The following is a 15,245-nucleotide window of genomic DNA, read 5'->3' as shown; positions in this document are numbered from 1 at the left end:
ACATCAGCTTCAGTTTCTCCCTATCTCCTACCCGCTCCCTATACCCTGCCCTCCCCAATGGAGGAGACTTTTGCGGAAAAAAAAAAGTAATTTAAGGATCATCTAGTGTTTTGGATTATCTTGTTTTCATTTCACTCCTCTGTGAATGCAAGTCTCTGGAATTCATGTCCGTACCCTATCAGCTACTCAGCTTCTGTGCTGGGGTTGGGGAGCACCGGAAAAGAGAAGATGTTCTGATGAACACAACAGCAACCCATTGGCTGCTGCAACAAAGTACTACAAACACAGTGACCTAAAACAACACAAATTGATTCTCTAGAGATCAGAAATCTAAAATTAGTCTTGGTGAGCTATAAAGTCAACGTGGCAGCAGGGCTGGTTCCTTCTGGAGGCTCCTTGGGGGACTCCTTGTCTTTTTCAGCTTTTAGAGGCCACCTGCATTCCTTGACTTATAACCTTGTCCTCGAAACACTCCAACCTCTTACTTCGGTTGCCACATCACTTACTACTGACTCTGATCCTCCCACCTCCCTTTTATAAAGACCCTTGTGATCACATCAGGCACATGATTATCCCACACACACACCCATATCTTTGTCACATCGGCCAAGTCCCTTGTGCGTGGAAGGTAACGTATTCGCAGGTTCTGAGGATTAGGACGTGGGCATCTTTATTCAAATAAAGGGCCTTTGTTCGGCACACCCAAAGAAATCAGAAACGCACCATTTTTAGATTCCAATATAGATGTCACCCTTTCATCTCCCCAGGACAAGAAGGATTTTATAGATTTGCGGGTGAAGCGGCTTCTGAAGACAGGCGTCATCTCTGCGCTGGCCTGCATGGTGAAGGCGGACAGCGCCATCCTCACCGACCAGACAAAGGAGCTGCTGGCCAGGTGTGGGTCTCAGGGGCCTGGAGGGGAGGAGGCTGGGCAGGGAGATTGAAATGGCTGGGATGGGTCAGCTGGGGCCTGTGAAGAGGCTGAAGGGGAGCCGCTCTGAAAAGCGACATGATGGGGCAGGTCATCCCAAGGTGAGTTTGCATCAGGAGTAAAGAGGTCGCTATCCATTGTGGTTACCTTGTTCCCAGGCCCTGTTGAGGATCTGCTGCTTCAGGGATTACATGCAATCTCTGTGTTCAGAAGCTGATGGAGGAGGCAGACTAAGTCATAGTTAGAATACAGTGTGATGGGGTTATTCAGAGGAGTTGTTGGCACACAGCTGTGGCATTAACCCACCCAGATTGGAGAGAGGGTCAGCCAGAAGACCTCCTGGAAAAAGTGACAGCTCAGTGGATCCCTGAAAAAAGAAAAGGAGCCATCCAAATGCAGGGGAGGGAAGTGATCTGAGCAGAGGGAACAGCATATGCGAAGACACCGAAGGCAGAGATAAAGGGATTTCAGATTCTGTTACAATATGGCTGGAGCATGGAATGCATGGGAGGGAGTGGTGCTACATGAGACCAGAGAGGAAGCCAAAGGGCCAGATCACAGAGATCCTGGGGTGCCACCCTGCTGAAGAGTTTCTTTTGGGGGTGGTGAGCAGTAAGGAGCCATTCATTGTCTCCTTGAATTGAGAGGAGGTGACTCTTTGCCTTACTTGGTCTCTATTCCCTTCCAGCCTCTTAAATCCATGGAGGCATCTTCCTAGGGTAGCTATTGCTTGGGAATATGCACACAGGAAGTTAGGCTTCCTGTGTGACCCAGTTGGTACCAGGGTCTCACAGGCGCCAACCCACTGCTCTGTTGATGCCTTGGGAAGGGTTTGCTGGTACATCAAATGTTTTCCTTTTCTGCTGGCCCTGCAGGGTGTTCCTGGCACTGTGTGACAACCCAAGGGACCGAGGCACCATTGTGGCTCAAGGTGGTGGCAAGGTAACTGGGCAGATGAGGTCCTCGCCAGCCTAGACCCTGCTTCTAGAACTTGCTGTGGAGGAGCACCCTGTGTGTATGCACACACGCATGCATGCTTCTTGCCTGGCCCAAGATTAATTTACCCACTGCCCCCACCCAGCCTCCTGGAGTTCTGTCACTCAGTTATCTGGGCTGTCTTTGCACATAACCCCAAACTAATTCCTGTCTGATTTTACGATGTGTCATGAGGTTGACTTAGGAATCCCATTTATCCTCCCTGACATTGGAAGGAAGTATGGCGCAAGTGCAGAGACAACGGACTTTGAGGTAGCAGACTTGGAGTTGAGTTCTTCCTCTGCCCCCTTCTGGCTGTGTGATATTGGACAAGTTATGTAACCCCCCAAGCCAGTTTTCTCATCTGTAAACTGGGAAAAAAATCACATACACACATACTTTGCAGGATGTCACAAAGATTAGAGAAATTACATGAAGTATTGGCTCATATTTAGGTGCTTAATAAATGGCTCCTGTGATGATGAGGTTTGGTCTAGGCAAAAAGTGAAAAATGAATTGGTTGATTTTTCTGAAAGCCCAGCACATTTTTGTATGGGTGGGGGGTGGAGACCTCAGTGTATGCTGGGAACTGGGGGAGTCAGTGGTGATTAAAGGTTTAGTTTTCTCTGATTGGTCAAGAGCTGATTATATCTGAGAGCTCTCCTGAACCTCCGATGGGAGACAGACAACCGGCAGCTGGAGAGCAAGGATGGCGAGAGAGGCCTCTGTCTGTGACCGAGTAGTGACTGTGCGTTTCCTGCAGGCCCTTATTCCCCTGGCTTTAGAGGGCACAGACGTGGGCAAGGTGAAGGCAGCCCACGCCCTAGCAAAGATCGCTGCTGTCTCCAACCCGGACATCGCCTTCCCTGGGGAGCGGGTAGGTGTCTGCGGTGAGTGGGATGGGGGAAAGGGAGGAGTCTCCTATGCTCCTGGGGGGGCACCTTTCACCTCATCACCCTCAGCCCAAGGGGGGCATCGTGCAGAGAGGCCAATGAGTTGGCCAAGAGACCAAGAGAGTTGGAGGTACCTGGATTCCAGGCAGAGTGAGGGTGATACAGCTGCCTCTCAGGCTCATTGTGAGGGTTAAATCAAACGAGGTGTGGGAAAGTGCGCTGAAGAATGTAAAACTTGGCACCTACAAATGTAAGGAACCACCTGATCCATCGCCCTTGTACCCTCCCCACAGGTGTATGAGGTGGTGCGGCCCCTCGTGCGTCTCCTGGACACGCAAAGAGACGGGCTCCAGAACTATGAGGCTCTCCTTGGCCTCACCAACCTGTCTGGGAGGAGTGACAAACTCCGGTGAGTCAGGTAGAGCGCAGGGAGCGGGACAGAGAGAGGTGTGTCAATGCATTTGGACAGAATTTCACATCCATCCTGTGCTACAGCTATTCTCCTCTAAGGACAGGGTCAAAGGCAGAGGGTCGACGCTGCAGTGGAAGGGATTTGAGTTAGCACTTGGAAAGACCACATATGAATGTATAAAGCCAAGGAGTTTGTAAAGAGACTTCTTTTTTTTTTTTTATTAATTAACGGAAAAAAAGAAATTAACCCAACATTTAGAAATCATACCATTCTACATATGCAATCAGTAATTCTTAACATCATCACATAGATGCATGATCATCGTTTCTTAGTACATTTGCATCGGTTTAGAAGAACTAGCAACACAACAGAAAAAGATATAGAATGTTAATATAGAGAAAAAAATAAAAGTAATAATAATAGTAAAAAAAAAAAAACCTATAGCTCAGATGCAGCTTCATTCAGTGTTTTAACATGATTACTTTACAATTAGGTATTATTGTGCTGTCCATTTTTGAGTTTTTGTATCTAGTCCTGTTGCACAGTCTGTATCCCTTCAACTCCAATTGCCCATTATCTTACCCTGTTTCTACCTCCTGCTGGACTCTGTTACCAATGACATATTCCAAATTTATTCTCGAATGTCTGTTCACATCAGTGGGACCATACAGTATTTGTCCTTTAGTTTTTGGCTAGATTCACTCAGCATAATATTCTCTAGGTCCATCCATGTTATTACATGCTTCATAAGTTTATCCTGTCTTAAAGCTGCATAGTATTCCATCGTATGTATATACCACAGTTTGTTTAGCCACTCTTCTGTTGATGGAGATTTCGGCTGTTTCCATCTCTTTGCAATTGTAAATAACGCTGCTATAAACATTGGTGTGCAAATGTCCGTTTGTGTCTTTGCCCTTAAGTCCTTTGAGTAGATTCCCAGCAATGGTATTGCTGGGTCGTATGGCAATTCTATATTCAGCTTTTTGAGGAACCGCCAAACTGCCTTCCACAGTGGTTGCACCATTTGACATTCCCACCAACAGTGGATAAGTGTGCCTTTTTCTCCGCATCCTCTCCAGCACTTGTCATTTTCTGTTTTGTTGATAATGGCCATTCTGGTGGGTGTGAGATGATATCTTATTGTGGTTTTGATTTGCATTTCTCTAATGGCCAGGGACATTGAGCATCTCTTCATTGCCTTTTGGCCATTTGTATTTCCTCTTCTGATAGGTGTCTGTTCAAGTCTTTTTCCCATTTTGTAATTGGGTTGGCTGTCTTTTTGTTGTTGAGTTGAACAATCTCTTTATAAATTCTGGATACTAGACCTTTATCTGATATGTCATTTCCAAATATTGTCTCCCATTGTGTAGGCTGTCTTTCTACTTTCTTGATGAAGTTCTTTGATGCACAAAAGTGTTTAATTTTGAGGAGCTCCCATTTATTTATTTCCTTCTTCAGTGTTCTTGCTTTAGGTTTAAGGTCCATAAAACCGCCTCCAGTTGTAAGTTTCATAAGATATCTCCCTACATTTTCCTCTAACTGTTTTATGGTCTTATACCTAATGTTTAGATCTTTGATCCATTTTGAGTTAACTTTTGTATAGGGTGTGAGACATGGGTCTTCTTTCATTCTTTTGCATATGGATATCCAGTTCTCTAGGCACCATTTATTGAAGAGACTGTTCTGTCCCAGGTGAGTTGGCTTGACTGCCTTATCAAAGATCAAATGTCCATAGATGAGAGGGTCTATATCTGAGCACTCTATTCGATTCCATTGGTCGATATATCTATCTTTATGCCAATACCATGCTGTTTTGACCACTGTGGCTTCATAATATGCCTTAAAGTCAGGCAGCGCGAGACCTCCAGCTTCGTTTTTTTTCCTCAAGATGTTTTTAGCAATTCGGGGCACCCTGCCCTTCCAGATAAATTTGCTTATTGGTTTTTCTATTTCTGAAAAATAAGTTGTTGGGATTTTGATTGGTATTGCATTGAATCTGTAAATCAATTTAGGTAGGATTGACATCTTAACTATATTTAGTCTTCCAATCCATGAACACGGTATGCCCTTCCATCTATTTAGGTCTTCTGTGATTTCTTTTAACAGTTTTTTTGTAGTTTTCTTTGTATAGGTTTTTTGTCTCTTTAGTTAAATTTATTCCTAGGTATTTTATTCTTTTAGTTGCAATTGTAAATGGGATTCGTTTCTTGATTTCCCCCTCAGCTTGTTCATTACTAGTGTATAGAAATGCTACAGATTTTTGAATGTTGATCTTGTAACCTGCTACTTTGCTGTACTCATTTATTAGCTCTAGTAGTTTTGTTGTGGATTTTTCCGGGTTTTCGACGTATAGTATCATATCGTCTGCAAACAGTGATAGTTTTACTTCTTCCTTTCCAATTTTGATGCCTTGTGTGCTGGTTTGAAAGGATATATGCCCCCTAAGAAAAGCCATGTTTTAATATAAATCCCATTTCTTAAAGGTAGAATAGTCTCTATTCAATGCTGTGTATTTGGGACTGTGATGGGATCATCTCCCTGGTTGATGTGATTTAGTTAAGAATGGTTGTTAAACTGGATTAGGGGATGACATGTCTCCACCCAGCTGAGTGGGTCTTGATTAGTTTCTGAAGTCCTATAAAAGAGGAAACATTTTAGAGATTCAGAGAGACTCAGAGAGAGCAGAGAATGCTGCAGCACCATGAAGCAGAGAGTCCACCAGCCAGCGACCTTTGGAGATGAAGAAGGAAAACGCCTCCCGGGGAGCTTCATGAAACAGGAAGCCAGGAGACAAAGCTAGCAGATGATACCGTATTCGCCATGTGCCTGTCCAGCCGAGAGAGGAGCCCTGACTGCGTTCACCATGTGCCTTTCCAGATGAGAGAGAAACCCTGAACTTCATCGGCCTTCTTGAACCAAGGTATCTTTCCCCGGATGCCTTTGATTGGACATTTCTATAGACTTGTTTTAATTGGGACATTTTCTCGGCCTTAGATCTGTAAACCAGCAACTCATTAAATTCCCCTTGTTAAAAGCCATTCCGTTTCTGGTATATTGCATTCCAGCAGTTAGCAAACTAGAACACCTTGTATTTCTTTTTCTTGTCTAATTGCTCTGGCTAGAACCTCCAACATGATGTTGAATAATAGTGGTGATAATGGACATCCTTGTCTTGTTCCTGATCTTAGGGGGAAAGTTTTCAATTTTTCCCCATTGAGGATATTAGCTGTGGGTTTTTCATATATTCCCTCTATCATTTTAAGGAAGTTCCCTTGTATTCCTATCTTTTGAAGTGTTTTCAACAGGAAAGGATGTTGAATCTTGTCAAATGCCTTCTCTGCATCAATTGAGATGATCATGTGATTTTTCTGCTTTGATTTGTTGATATGGTGTATTACATTAATTGATTTTCTTATGTTGAACCATCCTTGCATACCTGGGATGAATCCTACTTGGTCATGATGTATAACTCTTTTAATGTGTTGTTGGATTCGATTTGCTAGAATTTTGTTGAGGATTTTTGCATCTATATTCATTAGAGAGATTGGTCTGTAGTTTTCTTTTTTTGTAATATCTTTGCCCGGTTTTGGTATGAGGGTGATGTTGGCTTCATAGAATAAATTAGGTAGCTTTCCCTCCACTTTTATTTTTTTGAAGAGTTTGAGGAGAGTTGGTACTAATTCTTTCTGGAATGTTTGATAGAATTCACATGTGAAGCCGTCTGGTCCTGGACTTTTCTTTTTAGGAAGCTTTTGAATGACTGATTCAATTTCTTTACTTGTGATTGGTTTGTTGAGGTCATCTATGTCTTCTTGAATCAAAGTTGGTTGTTCATGTCTTTCCAGGAACCCGTCCATTTCATCTAAATTGTTGTATTTATTAGCGTAAAGTTGTTCATAGTATCCTGTTTTTACCTCCTTTATTTCTGTGAGGTCAGTAGTTATGTCTCCTCTTCCATTTCTGATCTTATTTATTTGCATCCTCTCTCTTCTTCTTTTTGTCAATCTTGCTAAGGGCCCATCAATCTTATTGATTTTCTCATAGAACCAACTTCTGGTCTTATTGATTTTCTCTATCGTTTTCATGTTTTCAATTTCATTTATTTCTGCTCTAATCTTTGTTATTTCTTTCAAGACTTCTTTTTAAAGCAGTAAAAGGATACTGAAGTCGATGAGTGGGGATAAAGTGTCTTCTTGGTAGGAAGCAGGGGTACGGTAGAATGTATTGGGTTGGAATTCTTTTGGGTTGCAAGTGGGAAAAAACTCACACCCAACTGGCGTAAGCATGAAGGGAATTTTGTTGACTCATTAAATCCAGATTCAGGTGTGGCTTGATGCAGAGGTTACAAAGCTGCCTCAGGTCTTTGTTCTCACTCCCTCTTCTCTTCTCTCTGTGTTAACTTAATTCTCAGATGGGCTTTTCCCCTCTCTCATGGTCATTGAACCTCATGTCCTCTTGGCTTCATGTCTAGAAAGAGAGAGAGAGAAAGAGAGAATTCTCCAGCAATGATGTGAAAGAATCTTCTGTTTGGGGACAGGTTCAACCCCTCACTGTGGCTGGAACACTAGGATATGGCACACAGTTTATGCCCCTGGGTGCCCCTCTTGGAGCAGGGGGTGGGGCACTACCATCCAGATCAAGCTGGCTGAGGATGCAGCAGGGACACCACAAGGATGGGGAAATGGGCCTTGGGTGGCCCCCAATCACAAATGCTCACCATAGAGGATTCAGAAGACTGTCTTCCTCCACCCCTCCCACCCCAGGCAGAAGATCTTTAAAGAGAGGGCCTTGCCAGACGTTGAGAACTACATGTTTGAGAATCACGACCAGCTGCGACAGGCAGCCACGGAGTGCATGTGCAACATGGTACTCAACAAGGAGGTAGGTGGAGGCCAAGGCATGGACAGTCGGACCAGAGCTCAGGGCTTGGGTGAGACTGGGGGCTATTAGGATGGTATGGAGGTAGAATTTCACCAGAGAAGCCAGGGATCCAGGAATCTAAGAGGAGACAAAGGAAGGCACATAGAGTAATAACATCCTTCGCTGGGCTTTGGGCTAAACAAGGGAGAAGGTAACATTTCCATAAACTACTTCCTAGCAAAGACCAGGGCCTCTTAGAGATCAAGAGAGGACAGGCCACTTGCATTTACTGAAGCTCCACGTCTATTAATAAATGAAGAAATGCAAAAATATGGTTACAAAAAATTTTAGAGTATTTTAAATGCTAACATTTAATTAACTGTGTTCACAATGAAGTGTTTCCATAGAAATTGCAATGCATTATAACTGTGCTTTTCACAGAATAATTACAGGATTTATAAAAATAACATGAATTCAAACCATTCAGTAGGTATCATGGTCCAGTAATGGAACAAACTGTAGCCGCATGGTAGATGTCTTCTTTCCATCTGGTTAGTATCTCTGTGCTTATGTGGATAATCTTATCAGAGAAAGCATAGGGTCTAAACCTGAGGCCCTTTGTGAATGTGACAGCTATGTAATCCTACTGAGCCCTCGTGTCAGGCCTGGTGTGAGACCCAGTCTGTTTCCCTCAATACTTAACTCAGGTCTTGGCTCTTCTCAATATTCTAGGAGGAAAACCCCACCCAGAAAAGCCTGTCAGTGCAGTGGAAATAAAGCTTCCAGGGTCCCCCAGTGTGTCCAAGGAGAGGGGAGAGGGAGAGCAGGGGTGAGAAGGCAGCCTGGCCTGCTGAGGCGAAGACTAGCTGCTGCAGCAAACAGATGAAAAAACATACAGTGGCCCAAGCAGGATAGTTAATTTCTTGCTCATGTCATAGTCCAATTTGGATTGAGTGACCCACTTCCAAGCAGTGATTAATGGATCCATGATTCTCCTGTCATCAAGAACTGCCGTGCCTTCTCCCACCAGTGGTCTCTGTTCAGGTGGTGAATGGGGAGAGAGACCATGGGGGAGATAACCGTAGTCACCAACCAATGTGGCCTGGAAATGACATGCACCACTTCCACTCACCTTCCATTGATGGGAACTAGTCTATAACCACATCTAGGAGTGAGAGGTGGGGAAGTGTAATACCTGGTGGGGCAGCTGCTTTCCAGGAGCAACTGTGCCCATGAAAGGGAAGCATGCTGACTGCCTCTACTGTACACCTGGACACCCCCCTCTGGTGGCCACTATGCTAGTGTCTCAGAAGAGATATGAGTGGGTGTCTAGTAAGATGCTCTGAACATGTCAGAGACCTGCCCGCCTGAGGCTCTTCTGGCTTTTACCCCTTGGAAACCTTCAGTCTTCACCCTGGTGAGAATGTGCAGTAGTTCTTTAATACCAAGCAAACTATCTAATTGTCCCCTGCTCCTGCCCAAGTCCCTGTGCCTTCAGGGACTGCAAAGTTGTTTTAGGGAAGACCTTGAAGGCCCATCTGGTGTGGGGAGAAACATTCCACGCTTCCCCAAGGGAAGTCATGTTTGGTTCTTTTAGGCATCAGCTCCTCTTCTGCTGTCTGTGCCTGCCTCTCTCCCTCACATGGATAACTGAATGCAAGCAGAGGTGGTGCAGCACACCATACAGGGAATTCCTTCTTCTCTGTACACTTTTAGCTGGAGGAGTTTGTAGCCCCTTCATCCAGCTAACCCGGGAAGGCCTTCTGGGGGAGGTAGCATGGAAAAGCTGCTCAGAGGAAAACTCGAAGGAATTCTGAATCAGAGAAAGGGGCTGCGAATGCTGCTTTCCCTCTTCAGTCTGTGCAGGTGGAAGCAATCTTCTCTGAGCCCCATGACTCTCTCCCATAGGTACAGGAGAGGTTCCTGGCTGATGGGAACGACCGGCTGAAGCTAGTGGTACTGCTCTGCGGGGAGGATGATGAAAAGGTGCAGAATGCAGCCGCAGGGGCTCTGGCCATGCTGACAGCAGCGCATAAGAAACTCTGCCTCAAGATGACCCAAGTGGTGAGAGCGGGCCCTTGAGGAAGAGGGGAGCTGGGTAGGTTCTAGGAATGGCCCTCTCTCCAGACCACACTGCCCTATGTGACCCTCTGCCGGGAGGCCAGACCTGCTGTAACCTTCCCAGCCTACTGGTGTCTGTCCCTATCCCCTATGCCCTCGGCCCCTCACATTCACTATTTGGGCTTCCCAAGGGCACTAACTCAAACCCCTCCTGCTGCAGTTTCAGCCTCTGCCTTTGGTGGTGCTTATTACTCATAACTCAAGGGTAAAAGCAATAATAGAATAGCAATATTTATTACTACTGTGGTGCTCTCATGTACCCCAAATGAAGTGTGGAATTGGTTGGGAGGCCCACAGGGACTCAGGGTTTTGGGGGAGAGGACACGGATCCTCCTAAGTGGTTGCTATGACCAGAGCCTACAGTGGAACCATGGATTCCTCAGCAGGTGTTAATGGAATGGTATCTACATAGTCATAGAGGGCACAAAATGAAACTTTATTTCACCAAATGTCAACTGAAATTGACTGTCTAGTTTAAATGCAAGATCTTTTGGATAGTCAAGCTAAGGTTCTGTGTGTCTGTATGTGAGTGTGTTTCCTGGTCTGGGAACCACCCTTTGAAAACCAGTGCTCCAGAGCAGCATCTGCTGAAGTAATTGTGGTTGTGGGACTACACCCAGCAGGTCCACGCACGGTACACTGTGGCTTCTTGCAATTATGGTATGCCAGGCATTGTTCTCAGTGTTTTTTATGTTGTCATGTGATCCTCCTCACAGTCCTACAAGGTGGGAATTATTATTATTATCCCTATTTTACAGAAAAGCAACTAGCCCAAGGCCACAAAGCCAGAGAGTTGGGGAGAGACTGGAATCCTTCAGGATTGCTGGCCCTCTCCTGGCCACTTCTTTATTCCCTCTGAGATGCTCAGAAATCTTGGCTGCATTTCTGACCACACACTGGGATCCTGGGGACTCTGGGAGGCATCACAGGCCCATCAGCCCAGAAGCCTCTCTCAGCCACTGTTTTTCTAGTCTCTGGGGCCATATTGGACCCTGGTCAGTTTGGCATTCTCATATCTGCTATGATATTCCCTAGGAAGCCAGGCAACAGTTTCTCCTTCCTTGGGATCCTACCTTGATTGGGATTTCTTTCACTCCTTCCCTCCAGTTTCAAAGGACTCATTCCAAGGTGGATAGGCACTGAATCCATTATTCCATCATCACTGAAACTTTCCATCAACCCTCACACAGCTAGCTGAACTTTCATCCCCTTTGTTTGTGGTAGGAGACTCAGTGCAGAGTTTGGGAGCTCAGAAGTCAAGAATTTGCCTCCCCAGTCCCCTCTATGTCTATCTCTTCATTTGAGAATGGTACATGTGGAAAGCTATATCTGCTAACAATGGAGGGTGAGGATAACTGGTGTTATCCCTGACCCTGATAAGGAGGTAATCTTCATCCAGCTAGTCCCAAGGGTCTCAATTAGGCATGTACTAAATACCATACCCACATAATCAGATACCTACTTGCCCTTTGAGAGCCTGGAATCTGGGCCTGGCTGATGCCTTCTCTTTGTCTTGTCTTGTCACCAGATCTCCTCTATCTCCTCACTGTTCTCTCCATTCCTTCCTTACCCACTTCTCCCTCTCCAGACGTCCCAGTGGTTAGAGATCCTACAGCGACTCTGTCTACACGACCGGCTGTCAATCCAACACCGGGGCCTGGTCATCGCCTACAACCTGCTGGCGGCTGACGCCGAGCTGGCTAAGAAGCTGGTGGAGAGTGAGCTGCTGGAGATCCTGACAGTGGTGGGCAAACAGGAACCGGACGAAAAGAGGAAGGAAGTGGTTCAGACTGCCCGAGAATGTCTCATCAAGTGCATGGATTACGGCTTCATTAAGCCTGTGTCCTAGACTAGGGGCCCAAAGGGGCTTGGGGGCTGACCCTGTACTGTGCAGAGTCCTGCGCTGGGTCATCACGGAGCATCAGTTCCACTAGGGGTCACAGCAGTGACAATGAAGTCTCAATATAACAGAAAGACCTGATTGTTCTCTAAATTGTGAATCTTGCCCTTTGTCTTGCGAAAGTCTAGATGTTAAACTGGCTGTCTTGTTTCCTGCTTCCTTCCATCTGTCATGTTCCAGAAATTCCATAGAATAATTTTCAACCGTGAGTGGAAGGCAGGTCAGATGATTCTTTCTGTATTCACACTGAGGGTGAAATAATCGACTGAAGTTCCTTATATTTTGAAAAATGGATTGTGTGGTAAAGTAGAAGCCAACAGATGGGTGAATATAACATTTAGTGTTGTTGTATTTACATTCTGATCTCATCCTCTCTTCATACTATTTGAATAAGGTTGCTCAGAACTGCCTGTTTCTGCAAGTTTTAGTTTCATCACCCTGTCTCAGGCCCATGCCCATTCCACAAGTTGAGTGATGGAAATATATACTTATGTTGAATGGTGTGTTATAATCTTTATAATTTTCTTGGGAAAGTCTTCCAAGCAAAGCAGGCAAGAATATAAGTGAGAACAAATCAAAATGCTTCAAGCAAAAAATAAACAATGCATTGGCTTATATATTTTGGGCATCTAGGGAAAGATCTGACATTGTTGGACCCAGGGGGTCAAATGTTGTCACCAATATTCTCTCTTTTCTCTGTCTTTTTTTCTTTCCCATGCCCTCCAACCCATAGCTTGCTTTTGATTTCCTCTGGGTTGACCTCATCCTCTGACAGTCTCTCTCCATGTGGTAAGGAACAATGGTTGCTAGCAGCTCCAGGTTTACATAGTGGTTATAGTTCATAGTTATGGAGGAGAAGAGAGAGAATCACTCCCCAAAACCCAGCAAAATTATCAGTGACAACTCTGATTTGTCTAGCTTGGGTCACATTTCCATCCATGAACAAATCATTGATTGGCCAGGCCTAGGTTATATATCCAAATCTGCTTCATCTTAAAATAACATAAACTGACCAAGGTTACTAACCAATGTAAGAGGTGTGTCATCACACACATGCACACACAAACACGTGCGGAAACCAAAGAACATCAGACTTAGCCACAAAACAATGACTCAGGTAATATGTTTATAGATCTGAATTTCTCTGTTAATAGTACCTTTCTAGCATGGTTAAGATATCGTGACCTAGTACTGTCACTCCAGTATGTCCCAATCCTACTGAAGGGTCAACGGTTCACATTCGACAGATGATACAGCAGTAAAATTATGGTCTTTGATAAAATAATTAAAAATTTTATAACAAGTGTAGCTGTACATACACCTGAGACATCAGCTGAAAAGGGAAAGACCACTGGATGCTTTCACTGTTAGGATATGGACCAAATCCAACATTATTCCATTTTACCTCCAGAGGACAAGTACAAATACCAGGAAGACCTTAGCTTCTCAGATCTTCTCTGCATTAACTGGTCTAGACAGAGCCTGCACTTTGCTGACTCTTATTTGGTCTTGTTTCATTGCAGGAAACCATACTCATCATATCCTCCTTATTCCATCAAAGAATGACACTGGGATATGGTTCTTTCAAAATATATATGACACTCATTAGCAATAAATGATGTGATTTGATCTTGACCCAAATTCTTTTCTTCTTCTCCCCCATTTAGAATTGAGTGGTTGTATTTAGCTCCTCACAAGAAAAAATCAGAGGTAGAGCCACAATCTTACCTTTTTTGATTTTCATGAGATTATATCTATCACTAGAATTTTAGACTCCTTTGATAAACCATGTCTTGTTTGAGCTGAAGAGACCATATTCTTTTTTTTTTTCACTTTTTTAAATTGTGAGATATAACATATCATATATATAACATATATATATATATATATATATATACATCAAAAAGCAATAAGTTTCAAAGTACATTTTAACAAGTAGTTATACAACAGATTTCAAAGTTTGGTATGGGTTATAGTTTCACAATTAATTTCAGGTTTTTCCTTCTAGCTGCTCAAGACACTGGAGACTAAAAGAAATATCAATATAATGGTTCAGCAATCACATTCATTTGTTAAATCCTGTCTTCCCTGTTATAACTTCACTCTCTCCTTTGATCTTTCTCCCACTCTTTAGGGCTATTTGGGCTATGCCCATTTTAACTTTTCCATATTGGAAGGGGCTGTTGATAATATGGGATGGGGGGTGGAACTAGTTAATGTATCTGGCCTAGGAACCATCTGGAGGTTGTAGGCTTCTGCAAAGTTGCCCTAGTGCATGGAACCTTTGTGGAATCTTTTTTAATGCCCTAGGTATTCTTTAAAATTGGCGGGAATAGTTTTGGTTGAGGTTTGGCAAGCTACGATAGGTAGCAATGTCTAACCAAAGCTTGCATAAGAGAGACCTCCAGAGTAGCCTCTGGATTCTATTTGAACTGTCTCAGCCACTGATACCTTATTTATTACATTTCCTTTCCCCCTTTTGGTCAGGATGGCATTGTTGATCCCATGGTGCCAGGGCTAGGCTTATCTGTGGGAGTCATATCCCACATTACCAGGGAGACTTTTACCCCTGGGTGTCATGTCCCATATAGAGGGTAGGGTAATAGTTTTCCATGCAGAGCTGGGCTTAGAGAGAGAGAGAGGCCACATCTGAGCAACAGAAGAAGTCCTCTGGAAGTAACTCTTAGGCGTAACTATAGGGTAGGCTTAGCTTCTCTGCTACATAAATAAGCTTCACAAGAGCAAGCCTCCAGATCAAGGGCTTGGCCTATTGACTTGGGAGTCTCTAATGTTTGAGACAGTATCAGGGGTTTCCCTGGTGGTAAAGTTTAATAGGGCTATATATTTTCTCCCATTCCAATAATTTTTAATTATCTGCTCAACATACTCTGGGATGTACCCAGACATTACATTAAGCTATACAGAATTATAAGCCCTCATTCCCATTCTGGGCTCCATTGTTTGGGTTATTTAAATGATCTATCCAGACAGGTTGAGTTAGATTATGTGCTACAGAAAATGTAGGTTTTGGACAAAATGAACCTCTCTTCCTTTCATCTCATAGAGAGGGTGAAGTTCTAAAATGTCCTCCTTACCCGTGTTTTGATTCACCTCAATCCTGACCTGACTGGCTTTGTTTTTATCTGTAATTGA

General features: G+C 44.1%; 1 protein-coding gene across 1 annotated transcript in view; it reads left to right on the top strand.

Annotated features, from left to right (window-relative positions):
- The window catches only part of UNC45B (unc-45 myosin chaperone B), a 32,971-nt gene extending 19,029 nt beyond the window's left edge, over window positions 1-13,942 (top strand). Inside the window, exons 15-21 of the mRNA XM_077165157.1 lie at window positions 768-895; window positions 1,807-1,873; window positions 2,670-2,783; window positions 3,093-3,208; window positions 7,975-8,092; window positions 9,980-10,135; window positions 11,781-13,942. Of these exons, the coding sequence (XP_077021272.1) occupies window positions 768-895; window positions 1,807-1,873; window positions 2,670-2,783; window positions 3,093-3,208; window positions 7,975-8,092; window positions 9,980-10,135; window positions 11,781-12,041 (960 nt within the window). The 3' untranslated portion in view covers window positions 12,042-13,942. The remainder of the gene's footprint in view (window positions 1-767; window positions 896-1,806; window positions 1,874-2,669; window positions 2,784-3,092; window positions 3,209-7,974; window positions 8,093-9,979; window positions 10,136-11,780) is intronic.
- The last annotated feature ends 1,303 nt before the right edge of the window (window positions 13,943-15,245 follow it).

The sequence above is a fragment of the Tamandua tetradactyla genome, chromosome 6, assembly GCF_023851605.1.
Source record: "Tamandua tetradactyla isolate mTamTet1 chromosome 6, mTamTet1.pri, whole genome shotgun sequence".
Taxonomy (NCBI): domain Eukaryota; kingdom Metazoa; phylum Chordata; class Mammalia; order Pilosa; family Myrmecophagidae; genus Tamandua; species Tamandua tetradactyla.
This window is presented reverse-complemented; position numbering and strand designations above follow the sequence as displayed.